Source organism: Tamandua tetradactyla, chromosome 15, assembly GCF_023851605.1.
Source record: "Tamandua tetradactyla isolate mTamTet1 chromosome 15, mTamTet1.pri, whole genome shotgun sequence".
Lineage (NCBI taxonomy): Eukaryota > Metazoa > Chordata > Mammalia > Pilosa > Myrmecophagidae > Tamandua > Tamandua tetradactyla.
In genome coordinates, this window is record NC_135341.1 from 36,943,760 (window position 1) to 36,961,832 (window position 18,073).

The window sequence follows — 18,073 nt, forward strand, 5'->3', positions numbered from 1 at the left end:
GGGACTTTGAATCATCAAAAACCACCAGGGTCAGATGCATTTAATCAGTAGTTCCACAAAGCTTTCCCATCAGAGGGTACACAGACCGATTGCTTCCCACAGACCCTATGCTGATCCCTTAAATGTGGGCTTGAACATAGGGCTGGCATATTGTGTAAATGTGATGAAAGGAGTCCCAGCCCTGCCTGACCTTGGCTGAGTCCTTGACTCCAAAGATTGCCTCATAAAACTGTCTCAGTTTTAGGCTGTGAATCATTCTGGATGGCTGCAGTAAAGGACTAAGGAGTGTTGAGAATGTCCTGTTTTATCTGTTCTCCTTTCTTACAGGTGGTAGCAAAGGAAGCCTGGGAAAATCATAGGTTGAGAAATGACTCTGTGATTGTAGACACTTTCCATGGTCTCTTCAAATCTACTTTGGTTTGCCCAGAATGTGCTAAGGTTTCTGTGACCTTTGATCCATTTTGCTATCTGACTCTCCCACTGCCCTTGAAGAAAGATCGAATTATGGAGGTCTTCTTGGTCCCTGCTGACCCTCGCTGCAGACCTACCCAGGTAACATGCTCAGCACCCCTACAACATCTCTCACTGTGAGCTGTCACCAGACCTGAGCTGGGGCTGCTTCATCTGCTGTATCAGAAGCTCCATTGGCTGTCTCTGGTGCTTACCTGATTGTTTGCCCTTGACCTTGTCAGACCTCTGTGTATATCATTCAAGGCCTGTTATGAAGGTCCTCTTGGCTTGTCTGCCCATTTTTTTCCCATGCTCAATTCGTGTGTCTGAAGTCACCTGCCTGATCTCGAAGTGGTCCTGGATTCTGAATTTTGGGCAACCGGAAGTAGGATACTTTCCTGGGTCAGGTTTACCCCTGGTCAGCGAGGAGATTAATAGGCCAGATGAGAGATGTGGACCACAGGTCTTTAGTGTCCAGTCCTGCTTATGGCTCATTGCATGACTTTGTTACTTAAGCTTCTTGCTTTAGCTTCATTTCTAAAGGTGATATATAGAATTAGATGGCAATTTGACCTTGCCCATCTCTCCCTTGCAGTATCGTGTGACTGTGCCGCTGATGGGAGCCGTGTCTGACCTGTGTGAGGCACTCTCCAGGCTGTCTGGCATTGCTGCAGAAAACGTAAGATGGGGTGGCCAGTGGCACTCAGTTTATTGGGGATGCTTCATAGTCCTTCGGAGTTGACTTTCAACCTTGCAGCCACTTGTTTTGCAGGTAGTTGTTATTGGCCAGCACAAATGTGATTATGTCTGGATGCCTCAGACCTCATGCCTTCATTTATTGTGCACATTGCAGAAGAAACTGGCCATTCTGGCCCTGAAAACAGAGCCTTTCCTCCATCAGTGTCATGCTCACTGTGGTCAGGAGGCCAGCATTAGGCTCAGCTCTCAATTCTGCCATCCCTTCCTATATAGCTTTTGTAAAATGAGGAATCTGAGGTTCTTTTCTGCCCTACCCTCTTTACATCTGTAGAGTAATAGTGTGATGTTCTTAAGAAAAATCTTCGTTTAAAAGCATGTTGTCCTTGTTGGACTTTCTGCTTAGCCTGGCTCCATGGAGTGGTAGGGCAAGGGAAGACCACCCCTTGTGCCAAGGGCTGTCTGCCTGGATGTTCTAGCTCCAGCTGATAGGTAGCCCATCAGTCTGTAAAACTCTGAGAGCACCACCCACAGACCCTTCCTCATCCCAAACTTGTCAGCGCTCTTGCTCCTTCCCGCATCCTTTTGCACCCCTGCTGCTTTCAGGTAGTTGTGATAATTGGGATTTGGCCTGTGCCAGTGTGTGCTGAGGTTGGCCTGGAGACAAGTCTCTGGATGAATACCCATCTCTGATGCTGCAGCAGAGTTTCCTCTGTTCTTGCATCCAAGGGCAGGTCCATAGGCCTCAGGGCAGATGTTATATCAAGTTTACAGCTAGCAGCAGTCATATCATGCTCCTCCCCTTAACTCTAGTGGCCTCTTTATAGCCAGCTCTTTGCCAGGGGTTTTTTTTTTTTCTTCCTCATTTGTTCTTGAGTTTTAAGCAGTTATTAGGGGGACTTCATCCTTTCTGTAATCTTTCTGTTTCTGTTGACTCTTAGATGGTGGTCACAGATGTGTACAATCACCGGTTCCACAAAATTTTCCAAATGGATGAGGGTTTAAACCACATCATGCCTCGGGATGACATTTTTGTGTGAGTACTCAACAATTTCTCCTAGAGTGTTGGGAGGAAACATGCTATAGGCTTTTTACTTGTTGATGTCTCCAGAGCAAAAGTCCCAGCAGTTGGTGCTTATGTGGATTTGGGTGTTCAGGAAATTGTGAGCCACCACCAGTGCTATGCACTTGCTGTCATTTCAGAGCCGAGCATTCTGATAACTCCTCGGCTTGCATGCAGCCTTTTGTAAATAGTTACTGTTTTTTTAAGAAGGCTTATTTTGTGGTCTTACAAATGGTTCTGGTGTCAGAAATACCTTTCTCAGGAAAGGTCACAACTGTGTGAGGGGCCACATTCTCTGGGAAGATAGGAGAAGGCATATGGTACAGGGACATTCTTATCCTTTCTCTGCCAAGGCTCTGGCTCCTCAGGCAGGTTCCACCATTCCACCAATCTCTGTTTCAGAAATGACAGGGAGGGTTGATTTAAATAGATTTTTTCATCTCTGACATTTCGTGAGCTCTGAGACTCAGTTTTTACACATGTGTGGGGATACTACACTCCAAGTATGGTTGGTTTCCTCAGCTCCTCCCAAGTGCTCTTGCTTCACAGCTGCTCTGTGTAATAGGTGTGTGTGTGTCTGTCACTCTCCTAGATGGGATGGGTGTGGTTGGGCAAGTGAACTTTCTTGTAGTTCCCAACCAGCCACTTAACTTGCTCAGCAAAGCTTAAATAAGGCAATACTTACGCTTTCCGCAACTTGTTACCTCTCGCTCAGAAATTTGCCTCCACCGAGAGATTTTTAGGACTTTGCTTTAGCTTTTGTTTTTGGCTGAGGCATGCAGTGCACAAAGGACATCTCCTGACCTTTATACTTTTGGGCTTAGTGATTTCTGTGTTACTCTGAAAGAAGTTCTTGGCCACACAGAAGATCCTAGTTCTACTAGAACTTGCATGTGCTGTCTACACACTTAGAGAAATAGTCTCTCATTTTAAAAATGAAGGGCACCATGGTACCTTCTGAGCCACATGGCTGGGACCTGAGAAATCAGATGTGATAGTCATTTTTCACCTCAAGCACTTAACTGCCACCCTCAATTCTAGAAACTACTATTTGTGCTCACCTGAGTCAGACGAACTGGCGAATTGTCACCCTATGGGGAATAGACTACCACCAATAAAATATTTTCAGAAGTCTGGAGGGAGCCAACCAATTAGAAAACAAATTATTTTCAAGATGAATTGATCATTGTTTTATGAACACAATAGTAGCATCTAATATCATTTGAAAGCATGTCATGCACTGTGCCATTAAGTTATTTAATTCTCACTACCATCCTCTGAAGTGAGTAATCCCATTGTCCATTGAATAAACTGAGACTCAGAAGTTAAGGCACTGGTCCTGGGTCACAGCAACCAGAAAGTGACAATGATGGACCTGGATGGAACGTGGGCCAGCCTGACTGTGAGGCCTGGCTCTTGACCATTATGTTAAATCACATTGTGTTTAACTCAGTGCTGTCGTGGGCATTTTTGTGAGTTACTCTTAGAAGTTCCTCCTGCATAAATGCAGTCAGGACTGTTTGCCAACAGCTGGGGAGGGATGTGTGTGTATGCATGTGTTTATAGTTTTCAAAAATTGAATCAGTAAGTTTGTGTCTCCCCCTATAGGAAGAGGGAAAGACTACAGTCGGTTGCCAGCAATTTTGGTAACATCTGTTCCAGGATAAAACATCTATAAATCTCCTCAATCCCCATGTATTCACTAAGTAAGACACATTTTTCAAAATCATTGATTTTTATTTAGCGATTTCTTTGGTTATCTCTGATTTTTAAAAAATTGGGTATGATTCTTTTACTTCAATGTTTTTGAACGAAGATGGCAAATTAGTTTTATAAATCTACTTCCTTGTTTGAAAAAGTCTGACTAATATCCTAGGTATGTATTTTTTACGATATTTTGTTTTATTAGAGGGCATTTTTAGAAATTGAGAGATTAATTTGGTGGCTGGGCCCCCCTGTGTGCTGTACATCTAGTATTGGCCTTTGTGTCCAGAGTGCTGGTCCAGATGATGTACATTATGTTGAGTCACAGTAGAAGGACCCCAGAGTTTAAGGCTGTGGGGAGAGAAACAAGAATCACCAATAGCCTGGAGTCCCAGATTCTCATTGTATAAGTTCAAATTGTGCCAACAGTGAGCCTCTTCAGGTTATCTGACCCAGTTCTAAAATCATCTTGGAAATGGTATTTTCTCCTAAAGTACATGCCCAGTTCCCCTAGTCCTGGCCACCACATAGCTGCAGTTCAGATCTCTGTGGCTTATAAGGACCTGCTTCTGAAGATGTCCTCTTTTGTGATTGACACAGGTACGAGGTCTGCAGCACCTCTGTGGATGGCTTGGAATGTGTCACGCTTCCAGTCTACTTCAGAGAGAGGAAGTCCAGGCCTTCAAGCACATCTTCTGGGACAGTGCTGTATGGGCAGCCACTTCTAGTTTCTGTCCCTAAGCACATGCTAACCATTGAGTCTTTGTACCAGGCTGTTTGTGAGCGTATCAGGTTGGTGGCAGCGTTGTGATTTGATTGTTTTCTGAGCTCAGGGTAGGTTCAATCGTAGTAGTGATTTCCTCTTGCAGAGTGCCTGTGTCATCCTCTCTTCTCTCTTCTGTAATAGATGTCATTGCACCAGCTCCTGGGAGGGTTGTGGCAGGTGCTTTTGGGTTGGGGTATCTGGCACACTTTGGGCTCCATGACACTGGACATCCAAGCCTCTCGTCCCCAGAATCATATTTATCACACACCAGGTACCATCTTGTGTAGGGATTCTAGTGCTTTGATGGCATTTTGTGTTTGAATACTATTTCTGAAGTGTTCCAAAGTCATTCCAAAGCTGGTAATTAGTAATACTGGGAAATAATTAAAAAAACAATGGTGCCATGTGATATTCATAGAAGGCATAAAACAGACTGGGTGGGTAATTAGATTAGACATCTGATCTCTAGGGTTCCTCTCAAGTTCTTAAAGTGTTGAGTCATTACGTTACGCACTTTTACTTAAATAACTTGTTTTATAAATACTGAATGTGTATATTGTAGACTATTTCTTAGCTGAATAGTAGGGAAAAGTAGGTTAAAGTTACAACTAACAAAAAATCTTTTTTTTTTTTTAAGCCGCTACATAAAACAGCCTTTGCCTGATGGGTTTGGCAGCTTGCCCTTGGAGCCGGGGACCTGCAATGGCTCTAGGGGCAGCTGTGAAGGTGAGCACTCACCATGCTGTGGGGTTGTGACTGACCAAATCCCTCCTGTCCTTTCTCTTCTTCCAGAGTTGTTGTGCATATGGAAGAGGGAGGCACTGAGGTTGGATTGGGGCTTTCCCTCGAGCAGCACATCTGGAACCCTGGTTTGCACTGCTCTGCTAGTCCCCAGTACTTGACCAACTTCAGTACCTCATAGTATCTTCTTAGACAGTTGGTGATGTATTGACCTTAGGCACACCGAACCTAGAGGGGTTCAGTGATTGGCCCAAAGTCATGAGGGATTTGAATTTTGATCTGTTGGGATTGCAGAGTGAGTGCTTATCTAGTATGTGGTTGCCACCATGATCTGACTTCTATAGGAAGAGCTGTTACCTTGGCTGTTACACACCACCAGTCTAGGACTGCCCAGCCAGTGCTGCCTTATCCAGCCTGGTTGGTGAGCCTTCAGTCCCTGGAGAGAAAAGGCCCCAGCCAACCAGTCAGAAGGCAGAGACAGGCCCTCTTGGGTATTTCCCCCTTTCCATGGAGGAAGCTGAAGGTGGGGGCTCACTCTTGGACTCTTGGACTCTAGACAACTCTTCCTGTGGAAAGGAAGGAAGCCACAGTCTGAAAAGTGATGGGATAGGCTTGTTGTAGAGTACCTGCCATCCTCCTGTGGCCAGATGCTAACAAGCCCATCTGTGTCCAAGGAGCCATTTCCAACCTACACTGTGACTGTCTCCCTTCTTTTTGGCTTAGGAAACCATAGTGGTTTTGTTTTTGTAAAACTAAGAATCGTCCAGGTTAGTGCTGGACATCTTAGTTGGAAAACCAAATGCCCAGATTTCATCAGGGCATGCATGGTCGTGGACAATAAGAACTGACGTTCAAAAACTTAATGACTACAGGATTCTGTTGTCATTGGAAATTCCAAATTGTTTTTGGCATTTTAAGGTTGAGTAGGTTTTATTATAGTCAGATTCTTATTCTTGCCCAGAACTAGGAATGAACAGGACTGTATTTGATGCACAGGTCCTATGGGCAGAGGTGTTGACATGGTAATGGTGGTTTCTGAGTGGTTCCCAGTGTCCCAGAAGTTTAGGCACTGTGAGTCCTAGCTTAGGTGTGGTGTGGACTTGGCACATCACTGTATCCCACTGAATCCTGCTTTACCCAGCTGCGTGATTGCATGGTGACATCTGCTTCACAGCATTGAGATGATGACTTAATGAAATGATGTGTTTAAAGTACCTGACACATAAAAGGTGCTCAGTTAATAATATTAGCACCGTGTAAGCATTTTGCTATAACTAGCCGTGCTTGAGACTCCGTCTGTCATGCGCCTCTTTAGAAAGATTTCTACTTTCTTTTGAATCCTGCAAGTGAGTCTTGGTTTGTAGACTTCAAACCCTATTTTCACTGAAGTCCTTTTTTTTTAATTAGAAAAGTTGTAGGTTTACAGAACAGTCATGCATAAGATACAGAGTCCCATATACTACCCTTTTGTTAACCCCTTGCATTAGTGTGGTATATTTGTTATAATTCATGAATGTACATTTTTATACTTGTACTATTACCTGTAATTGTACTATTAACTATAGTCCATCATTTATGATAGGGTTCACTATTTGTGTTGTACAGTCCTATGTTTGTTTTTCTATTTTTATTTTGGAAACAAATACAACCTAAAATTTCCTTCTTTAACCACATTCATGTATATAATTCAGTACTGTTAATTACATTCACAGTGTATTACTGCTGTCATCACCATCTATTACTAAAACTTTATAGAAATTCTAATCATCTCAATCATTAAGTCCCCATTCCCTACCCCCAATCCAGCCCCTAGTAACCCATACTCCAGTTTCTGGCTCTCTGAGTTTGCTTATTATAACTATTTCGTATCAACAGTGAAGTACCTTGAACATCTTTGCTGCAGTGGCTTCTTGTTAGGCCTGTAATCCCTGACCCTTAGGTCTTCTGCTGATCCTCTTTGTGACCTTGGGTAACTATTTCAGAAGCCCTTGCCTTCTTTCTCTTCCTGTGATTTATATCTTATGGTATTTAATTCTGATGGCATTGACAGGTTCCCAAGATTATTCAGGTAACTGGCATCCAGTGGCACAGACAGGGACAGAGTTTGTTTGTCAGGTTGCTGCTTGTTCATTGGATGGGGTTTGGAGCTTTTTTTTTCTCTGTTTTTTCTATTTTAGGCAGCTTTTTGTCTTTCCATCTCTGAGGGGCAACAGGCAGGGCCAGGGTTTCATTCACTGTCTAAGTGATACTGGCTTACCTGTGTGTAGAGGCAGTGCCACTCTATCTTAGGAGGCAGGTGAGGTGACTTAAATAAGGAACCTCTGTGATAGCTTGGACTGGGTGGCTCTTGAGGTCTCATGCAAGTTGTTTCGGAGTAATGCTGATGGGGCACATCTATCACCTTAGAGGTAAGTGAATTATCTTGGGCCCAACTTGTCCTTCCTTTTGAACATTTCCAAAATAGACTGTCCTTTAAAAAGAGAGTTCTTACACGGACCATCTTCCTTTCCTCAGAGTTTTCATTTTTACTATTTCTTTGAGTATATAAACTTTATTTTAAATCTCCTTCTCTGTTTATATCACCTTTTGGAGTTGTCCCTATCTTTTGTTGAAATTACCTGATATGTAGCTTCCTCCTCAGACTGTGGGCTCCATGAAGGAATGAGCACATCTGCTGTGTTCCTCAGGTCCAAGCACAGCACCTGAACCCCAAGAATTATTCAGTAAATATGTGTTAAAGGAACATTCAGTGTGTGTTTTCTTCTGGAGGAACTGATTAGTTTTACTTAGTATTTGTGTTCATTTATAATCAATTAATTAAATATTAATGTTCATTCATTATTTAAAAACTGACTTTTTAATCACATTTCTTATCAACAGTATTCTTGAGTGTAGAAGGTGTTTTTAATCTTAGTCCTTTTCTCTGTATGAGCCTAATAGTGAAGTCAAAAAACTGAGGCCTGGTGATGCAAAGTCCAATAAACCACTGGTGATGTGAAGTCCAATAAACCACTAAGTGGTGAAAAGTCCCAAATTTAGGTTTGGCAGGACTACCAACTCACTTGGTTCCTTTTGGGTGACTCATTTAACCTTTAGGCCTCAGCTTTCTCATCAAAGATTTAGCAGTGCCCTCTCCTGTCTAACACGGTGTGGAATTGGGTGCTTTACAAAAGGGTAGATGTAATTTTAAGTACCCAAAAAAATCTGGAAGGAAACACCTCAGCTAGATATTAAATATAATTTTTTTTAATATTGGAATGGTACATTATATACACATTGTTTTTCATTTGTGGGTCAGGAGAAGAGGAAATGGAGCATCAGGAAGAAGGCAAAGAACAGCTTTCAGAAACAGAAGGCAGTGGGGAGGATGAGCTGGAAAGTGACTCCACCGATACCATCCAAAAGAAGGTCAAAGGCCAGCCCTGTCCAACGAGACTTTTCACCTTCAGCCTTGTGAACTCCTATGGAACAGCTGATGTCAATTCACTTGCAGCTGATGGAAAACTACTTAAACTTAACTGTAGGTACTTTCTCTGACCTTATAAACTGGGCTTGTTTTGGGACTTGGTTCTATTTGAAAATACTTGCACTCAATACTCACTGCATCATTAGGCTTTCATCATTTCTGTGTGACTCCAGAAATAGACACTTGTATAATCCTTGGCTTAAAGTTTCCCAAGGACTCTTTCAGAGATAACAAGCACCCCTTTTTTCTTCACTGTTCTGAGAAATGTGCAGAGCCATTGTAGAACACTCCAGAGCTTACTGTCCTTGGTCCTTGATGCCCTTAGAAGGATGTAAATTCTGCACTCCCACCACTCCTCAGGATCTCTGTTGTAGGTTGATAACATTTCTTGTGGCTCTCCTGTGTGGCAGCATTTCCTTAAACACTGTCTCACTTTGAGACTAAATGTATATTTTTTTGTTCCATAAGAATGCTCATGCAATGTGGCCCACCTAATGGATGGTCACAGATTTCATAGATTATCCATTATCTAGTGCTTATAATGGAGACTGTTGTATAATTGGGAAAAGGCATCCACACAGGATGTATTTAGTATGTGAAAAGCACGATCAGCCACTGAGGATGCCTGGATAGGGTCAGGATGGGAACTGCGAAGTATCCTGTGTCTTTTAGCTCTCTTCTTTGGAGAAGTTGAGTAACTGCTCTTCACATATATTTACGTGTATAATGCTTTTTACATACATACATACATATATAAACATACAAACATTCTTGACATGATGTCCATTCCATACATGGTGTACAATCAGTTGGCTTACAATATCATCACATAGTTGTGTATTCATCACCACGATCATTTTTTTGAATATTTGCCTCACTCCAGAAAAAGAAATAAAAAAGAAAACACTCATACGTACCATACCCCTTACTCCTCCCTCTCATTGACCACTAGTATTTCAGTCTACTCAATTTATTTTAACCTTTGTTCCCCCCAATATTTGTTTTTTAACTTTTTAATTTTATAACGTATATACAAAGCAAAGAAATAAAAAAGCAATAGTTTTCAAAGCACTCTGTTTATTTTTTATCTGTATTTTTTATTCATCTGTCCATACTCTAGATAAAAGGAGCATGAGACACAAGGTTTTCACAATTACATAGTCACATTGTAAAAGCTATATCATTACTCACCATCTTTGAGAAACAAGGCTACTGGAACATAGCTCTACAGTTTTAAATACTTCCCTCTAGCCACTCCAACATACCATAAACTAAAAAGGGGATATCTATATAATGCGTAAGAATAACCTCCAGGATAACCACTCAGCCCTGTTTGAAATCTCTCAGCCACTGAAACTTTATTTTGTCTCATTTCAGTCTTCCCCTTCTTGGTTTGAGAAGGTGTTCTCAATCCCTTGATGCCAGGTACCGACTCAGCCTAGGATTTCTGTCTCATGTTGTCAGGGAGATTTACTACCCCTGGGAGTCATGTCCCACATAGCAGGGGAAGGCAGGGAGTTCACTTGTCATGTTGGCTTAAGAGAGAGAGTCCACATCTGAGCAACAAAATTGGTTCTCTGGGGGTGACTCTTAAGCCTAATTTTAAGTAGGCTTAGCCTATCCTTTGCAGGATAAGTTTCATAGGGGCGAACCCCAAGATCGAGGCTCAGCCTATTGATTTGGTTGTCCCCGCTGCTTGCGAGAATGTCAGAAATTTTCCAAATGGGGAAGTTGTATTTCCCTCCTTTCCCCCCATTCCTCCAAGGGTACTTTGCAAATACTTCTTTATTCACTGTCCAAAGGGGTATCACCCTAACCTGGACAAACCAAAAAAACTCATGCCCTATTCAAGAGTTCATGTACTTATGGTGTTCAATTAAACTGACCATGCAAGTTAAATTAGGAAATGCACTACCCAAAGTATAAATTTTGCACCAAATAAACATCTCTCCCTTTAGTCTCACACAGAAGTTGAAGTTTTAAAATTTGGATGATAGCATCTTTTACCTAATCTTTTGATTACCCTTTACCCAATCTTCTTACCCAGTCTTCTGATTTTTTTTTTGTCATACCTCTTTTTTTAATAAGAACTTTGAGATTCATAATCCAATAAAATTCATCTTTTAAAAATGTACAATTTTGTTTTTTTTTTTAGTATATTCACAGAATTGTGCAGCTACTACCATCATCTAATTTCATAATATAGTCATTACCCTAACGTAATCAGAAAGATCATATCCTTTTGCAGTTACTCCTCATTCTTCCTTCCCCCAGGCTTTGGCAGCCTGTGCTGGTTTGAAAGGATACATGCCCCCTAAGAAAAGCCATGTTTTAATATAAATCCCATTTCATAAAGGTAGAATAATCCTATTCAATACTGTATGTTTGACACTAATGAGATATCTCCCTGGTTGATGTGATTTAGTCAAGAATGGTTGTTAAACTGGATTAGGGGATGACATGTCTCTACCCATTTGAGTGGGTCTTGATTAGTTTACTGGAGTCCTATAAAAGAGGAAACATTTTGGAGAAAGAGATTCAGAGAGAGCAGCACCACGGAGCAGAGTCCACCAGCCAGTGATCTTTGGAGATGAAGAAGGAAGACACCTCCCAGGGAGCTTCACGAAGCAAGCCAGGAGAAGACACTAGCAGATGACACCGTATTCACCCTGTGCCCTTCCAGCCAAGAGAGAAGCCCTGACTGTGTTCGCCATGTACCTTCTCACTTGAGAGAGAAACCCTCAACTTCATCGGCCTTCTTGAACCAAGGTATCTTTCCCTGGATGCCTTTGATTGGATATTTCCATAGACTTGTTTTAGTTGGGACATTTTCTCGGCCTTAGAACTGTAAACCAGCAACTCATTAAATTCCCCATTTTAAAAGCCATTCTGTTTCTGGTATATTGCATTCCGGCAGCTAGCAAACTAGAACAGATTTTGGTACCAGAGAGTGGGGTGCTGCTGCTGCAGTTTCAACATGTTGAAATGTTCAAACATGTTGAAACGGCTTTTTAAATGGATAAGGGAAAGATTCTGGAAGAGTTATGAGAAGCTTGATGGAGAAGGCCTGGAATGTTTTGAAGAGACTGTTGGTAGAAATGTAGACTCTGAAGATATCTCTGATGAGGCCTTAGACAGAAATGAGGCACGTGTTATTGCAAACTGGAAGGAAGGCGATCCTTGTTTTAAAATGGTAGATAATCTGGCAAAGTTGACTAATGGTATTGGCTGGAAGGCAGGTTTTAAAAGCCATGAACTTGGATATTTTGCAGAAGAGATCTCCAAATTAAATATCGAAAGTGTAGCCTGGTTTCTCCTCACAGCTTATAGTGAAATGCGACAGTAAAGAGATAAGCTGAAAACTGAACTCTTGAGTAAAAAGAAACGAGAAATTGAGGTCCTGGAAAATTCTGGGCCTACAGAAAGGGACACCCCAGAGTATAGTGCCCTGTGTGTGGACTTAACCAAATGTGGAACCAGCCAGCCATTTCAGAGAAAGTCAGGATCGAACATGGAGTTATCCAGGAAAGATTTGTGGAAACTCCTTATGTCTGATGGGCATGATCCAAGGCTACTGCATAGAAAGCCGACGAGAGTGCTGTGGGACCTGTATAAACAGAGCTGCTGCCAGTCTGGACTGGGGAGTTCAGAGAAGGGACACACTGGAGGAAAAATAACTTCAGAGGCAAAACCATGGAGACTGGGATCTGACGTCAAGAAGCCCCAGGCCAGGAGAGCGGACCCACCCAAGCCCGTAGAGAGGGTGCCTTCTCCCCAAAGGCAGAGGATGGGCCTTCCACCTTGTTGCAGTGGAAGAGTCATGCCACCTCAGGCCTTGGAGAAGGTGAAGCACATTCCTTGGGGTTTGGGGAGAGCCTGGCTGCCACCACATGGAGGGGTTGAGTGTGTGCCCCAGAGATAGCAGAGAGCCCGGGTGCGGCCCCAGTGATTGGAGAGGGTGGAGCCAAGAAAAAGGTGGTCTCCCCAGTGTCCCCCAAGGTTGCATTCAGAGAGAGGCAGGCCTCTGTGTAGGCCCTTGGAAAGGGTGGAACTGCCGCTTTCTAAAGCCCCGAGGATAAATGACTCTCAGACTTTGAAATCTAATGGACTTTGCCCTGCTGGTTTTCGAAATTGTATGGGTCCAGTGACCCCTGTGTTCCTTCCTCCCTATGGAAATGTGTATATGTATCCTATGAATGTTCTCCTTTGTATGTTGGCAGCAAATAACTTGTTACGAGTTTTCAAAGGTCCAGAGCAAATGGAGAGACTTTTGCCTTAGGACAGACCATGCCTGTAACTGACTTGATGAGATTTTATACTGTCTTTAAATTTGTACTTCATTTGTATTACTACTGAAAGGTTTAAGGTTTCTGATATTGTTATGAAATTAATGTATTTTGTATATGGGAAAAACATGACTTTTTTAGGGGCCAGAGGATGAAATGTGCTGGTTTGAAAGGATACATGCCCCCTAAGAAAAGCCATGTTTTTAATATAAATCCCATTTCATAAAGGTAGAATAATCTCTATTCAATGCTATATGTTTGAAACTAATGAGATCATCTCCCTGGTTGATGTGATTTAGTCAAGAATGGTTGTTAAACTGGATTAGGGGATGACATGTCTCCATCCATTTGAGTGGGTCTTGATTGGTTTACTGGAGTCCTATAAAAGAGGAAACATTTTGGAGAAAGAGATTCAGAGAGAGCAGCACCACGGAGCAGAGTACACCAGCCAGTGACCTTTGGAGATGAAGAAGGAAAATGCCTCCCGGGGAGCTTCATGAAACCGGAAGCCAGGAGAGAAAGCTAGCAGATGACGCCGTATTTGCCATGTGCCCTTCCAGCCGAGAGAGAAGCCCTGACTGTGTTCGCCATGTGCCTTCTCACTTGAGAGAGAAACCCTGAACTTCATCGGCCTTGAACCAAGGTATCTTTCCCTGGATGCCTTTGATTGGATATTTCCATAGACTTGTTTTAGTTGGGACATTTTCTCGGCCTTAGAACTGTAAACCAGCAACTTATTAAATTCCCCTTTTAAAGGCCATTCTGTTTCTGGTATATTGCATTCTGGCAGTTAGCAAACTAGAACACAACTGCTGATCTACTTTCTAATTTTATGAATTTGCCTTTTCCGGATATCTCAAAAGTAAAGTTATATAATAAATGATCTATATGACTGGTTTCTTTTACTTTCATCCATGTTGTCTATCTATTAATACTTCGTTTCTTTTTACAGCTGAATGATACTCTATTGTATAGATATACCAATTTTGATTACTCATTCATCTGTTGATGGACACTAGCTAATTTTTTTAACTTTTTTTTTAGTAATTAAAAAAATTAAACAAAACATTTAGATATCATTCTATTCTACATATACAATCAGTAATTCCTAATATCATCACATAGTTGCATATTCATCATTTCTTAGTACATGACACTAGCTAATTTTTGACTATTGTGAATAGTGTTTGCTGCTATAAATACTGGTGTACAAGTATCTGTATGAATCCTGTTTTCAATTCTTTTTGGGAATAGAACTAGGAGTACAATTACTGGGTCATGTGTTAATTGTGTGTTTAATCTTTGAGGAACTGTCATACTGTTTTCCAAAACAGCTGCAGCTTTTTTTTTTTTTTTTTTAATCTTTTTAGTGCTTTTACCCTGGATTTTTAACCTGTCACACTCTATCCACATAATATTGTAACACTTCAAAAATAGTGTAAAATATTACAACAGTAAACTTGCATTTCCCCCTCTTGTCTTGTGTGTTGTTAGCAACACATTTTACTTCTATGTATGCTGTAAACATTATAACACATTATTACTTTTGCTTTAAACATGCAGCTGTCTTTTAAAAATTAATTTATTTGTTTTAAAATGAAGTAAACATACATAAGATCATTTGAACCAGTTTAAGTGGGCAGTTCTTTGACATTGACAATACTGTGTAACTTTGTCCACTGTCTGTTTCCAGATTGTTTACATCATCTCAAACCAAAGCTCATATTCATTTAGCAATAATCCCCCATTCCTCCTCCCACCGCTGGTAACTACTATTCTGCGTTCTAGCTCTATGAATTTGTTTATTCTAAATATTTCATATCAGAGAAATGGTACAGTAGTTTTCCTTTTGTGTCTGGTTATTTCACTCAACATGCTGACTTCCAGGTTTTTCTATGTAGTAGCATGTACCAGCACTTCACTTCTTTTTGCGGCTGAAAAACATTCCATTGTAAGGATATATCATATTTTGTTTAGCCATTCATCTGTTGATGGATACCTGGGTTTCTTCCACTTATTGTGAATAATGTTGCAGTGAACATTGGTGTGCAAGTATCTGTTCAAGTCACTGCTTTCAGTTCTTTGAGTGGAATTGCTGAGTCAGTATGATAATTCTGTCTTCAGCTTTGTGAGGAACCACCAAGCTGCTTTCCACAACAGCTTCACCATTTTACATTTCCACCAATAATGTGTTATTTTTAGATTTTGTTTGTTTGTTTTTTTGTTTTAATAGCCATCCTACTGATGTTTTATAGTTTTAATTTGCATTTTCCTAATGGCTAAGGATGTTGGGTATCTTTTCATATAGTTATGAGCCATTAGGATATCATCTTTGAAGAAATGTCTGTTCAAATCCTTGGCCTGTTTTTTAATTGGGTTGTTTTTCTTTTTGTTGAGATGTAGGCGTTTTTTCCAATATTATGTATACTAACCCATTTTCAGATATATGGTTTCAAAATATTTTCTCCCATTCTGTATGTTGTCTTCTTACTTTCTTGATGATGTCCTCTGAAGCACAAAAGTTTTAAGTTTTGATGAAGTCCATTTTATCTACTTTTTTCTGTTGTTTGTGCTTTTGGTGTAAATTTTAAAAATCCATTGCCTACTACACAGTCTTAAAGATATTTCCCTATGTTTTTGTATAGTATTAGCTCTTATATTTAGGTTGTTGATCCATTTTTAATTAATTTTTGAGTATGGTAAGAGTAAGTGTCCACATTCATTCTTTTGCATGTGGATTTCCCATTGTTCCAGCATCATTTATTTGTTGAAGAGATTATTCTTTCTCCGTCGAATGTACTCGACACCCTTGTTGAAAATCAGCTATCCATAGATATGTGGACTTAACTTTGGGCTCTCAATTCTATTCTGTTGATCTATTTATCTATACTTATGCCAGTTCCACACTCTTTTGATTACTGTAGCTTTGTAGTATGTTTTGGAATCAAGAAGGGTGAATCCTACAACTTTGCTCTTCTTTTTCTAAGATGGCTTTGGCTATTTGTATCCCTTGCAATTCCATATGAATTTGAGGATCACCTTTTCCATTTCTGCAAATAAGGCTGCTAGAATTTTGGTAGGGATTGCTCTTAATTTGTACATCACTTTACAAATCATTATAATAATATTATCTTTGAATATTTGAACATAGATATCTTTCCATTTATTTAGGTCTTTTAAAAATTCTTTCAGCAATATTTTATAGTTCTCATTGTGCAAGTCTTTCACCTTCCTGGTTAAATTTATTCTAGACATTTTTTTCTTTTGAATGCTATTATAAATGGAATTGTTTTCTTGATTTCCTTTCCAGATTATTCATTACTGGTGTATAGAAACCCATGTGGCTTATGTGTTTTTATCCTGTACCCTGCAAATTTGCTGAATTTATTTCTTTTTTTTTTTGAAAGCAGAAAAATAATTTATTCCAAAAGACGGCAGAAATAAGAAATTCATCCTGAAAATATAGTTTGATGTAATTCTATCATGTTGGGAGAGATCGTCCCTCTGAACATGCTGTTGTATTGGTTGCCCACTGGAGTCTTAGTTGTCTTGCAGCAGTTTCTGGGCTGGTCTTAAACACTTCGCTGATTCTCAATGTGTGAGCAGAGAGGAGCCATCTTCAAATCCACAGATTTCAAAAAGAGTACTGTATTTCTCAGAAGAATAGCACCTTTCATATCAGAAGACCACATACACAGTTTGCAGAATCAGCACAGTTTAGGTTAAGTAGGCACATCACTCATCAAAATTTAAAAAAGGATGACAGGAAAAAAATACTGCATTTTAGATAAGATACTCAAATGTGATGTGAATGTTTAATGCAGTTGATGCCCAAATGGCAAGTCAGAGAAGATGGTCTGGGGTTGGAGGTGATTTTGCATTTAGAGGAATTCTCTTCATGACCTCAATGTCTTGAGCACTGCAGATGTCTTCTTCCTCAAGGCCAGTGATGCTTGAGATACCAGATGGTTTCATTTTTCAATTGTGGTCCAAAGAGAGGGTTGAGTTGGGCCAGAATTGCAATCAGCCAAAAGAGGTAGCAGCAAACTGAACAAGTTACCAACATGGTGATGATAACTCCCCGGTTAGGCCCCTTAGGGATGAACCAAGGCACACAGAGGCCGACCAAGCCCCAGAACACGCTCATCACGATCAGAGGCACCGTAAGGCCGTAATACGCCATGGTTCCCGCGGAGCTGCCAGCCCCTACCTCTTCGCCTCACTTCGGTCCCACCCTGAATTTATTTCTTAACTATAATAACTATCTTGTGGATTCTTTGGGATTTTCTGTTTATAGGACCACATTATCTTGAATATGAATAATCTGACTTCTTCCTTTCCAGTTCAGATGCCTTTTGTTTCTTTCTCTTGCCTGAGTGCTCTGGCTAGAACTTCTAGTACAATGTTGAGTAACAGTGGTGACAGTGGGCATCCTTGTCTTCATCTTCATTTTAGGGGGAAAGCTTTCAGCCTTTCACCATTGAGAATGACAATAGCTGTGGGTTTTTTTCTTAAATGTCCTTTATCATGTTGAAAAGTTTCTTTCTGTTCCTAACTTCTTCCACGTTTTTTTCCTCCATGTTTTTACCATTAGACGAAAATGGATTTTGTTAGATGCCTTCTCTGCATCAATTGAGAACATCATGTATTTTTTTCCTTCATTCTATTAATATGGTGTTATATTGACTGATTTTCTTAAGTTAAACCATCCTTGCATTCCTGGAATAAATCCCACTTAGTCATCATGTATAATTCTTTTAATATACTGTTGGATTCAGTTTACCAGTTTTTTGTTCAGGATTTTTGCATCTATATTCATAAAGGATATTGGTCTGTAATTTTCTTTATTTTGTGCTGTCTTTAGAATCAGGATAATGCTGACCTTCCTTAAATGTTTGATA

General features: G+C 40.6%; 1 protein-coding gene and 1 pseudogene across 7 annotated transcripts in view; one reads left to right on the plus strand and one right to left on the minus strand.

The window, feature by feature from the left end:
* The window catches only part of USP4 (ubiquitin specific peptidase 4), a 59,502-nt gene that overhangs the window by 30,365 nt on the left and 11,064 nt on the right, over positions 1-18,073 (plus strand). For 6 of the 7 annotated variants that reach the window (XM_077129325.1, XM_077129320.1, XM_077129321.1 and 3 more), the window contains 6 exons: positions 328-552; positions 1,046-1,129; positions 2,088-2,182; positions 4,514-4,705; positions 5,317-5,405; positions 8,719-8,940. In XM_077129325.1, the coding sequence (XP_076985440.1) occupies positions 328-552; positions 1,046-1,129; positions 2,088-2,182; positions 4,514-4,705; positions 5,317-5,405; positions 8,719-8,940 (907 nt within the window). Of the gene's footprint in view, positions 1-327; positions 553-1,045; positions 1,130-2,087; positions 2,183-3,817; positions 3,916-4,513; positions 4,706-5,316; positions 5,406-8,718; positions 8,941-18,073 lie in introns of those variants that run through there. The other variant, XM_077129326.1, reaches the window with a different exon arrangement.
* Positions 16,862-17,422, minus strand: LOC143657206 (V-type proton ATPase subunit e 1 pseudogene; annotated as a pseudogene).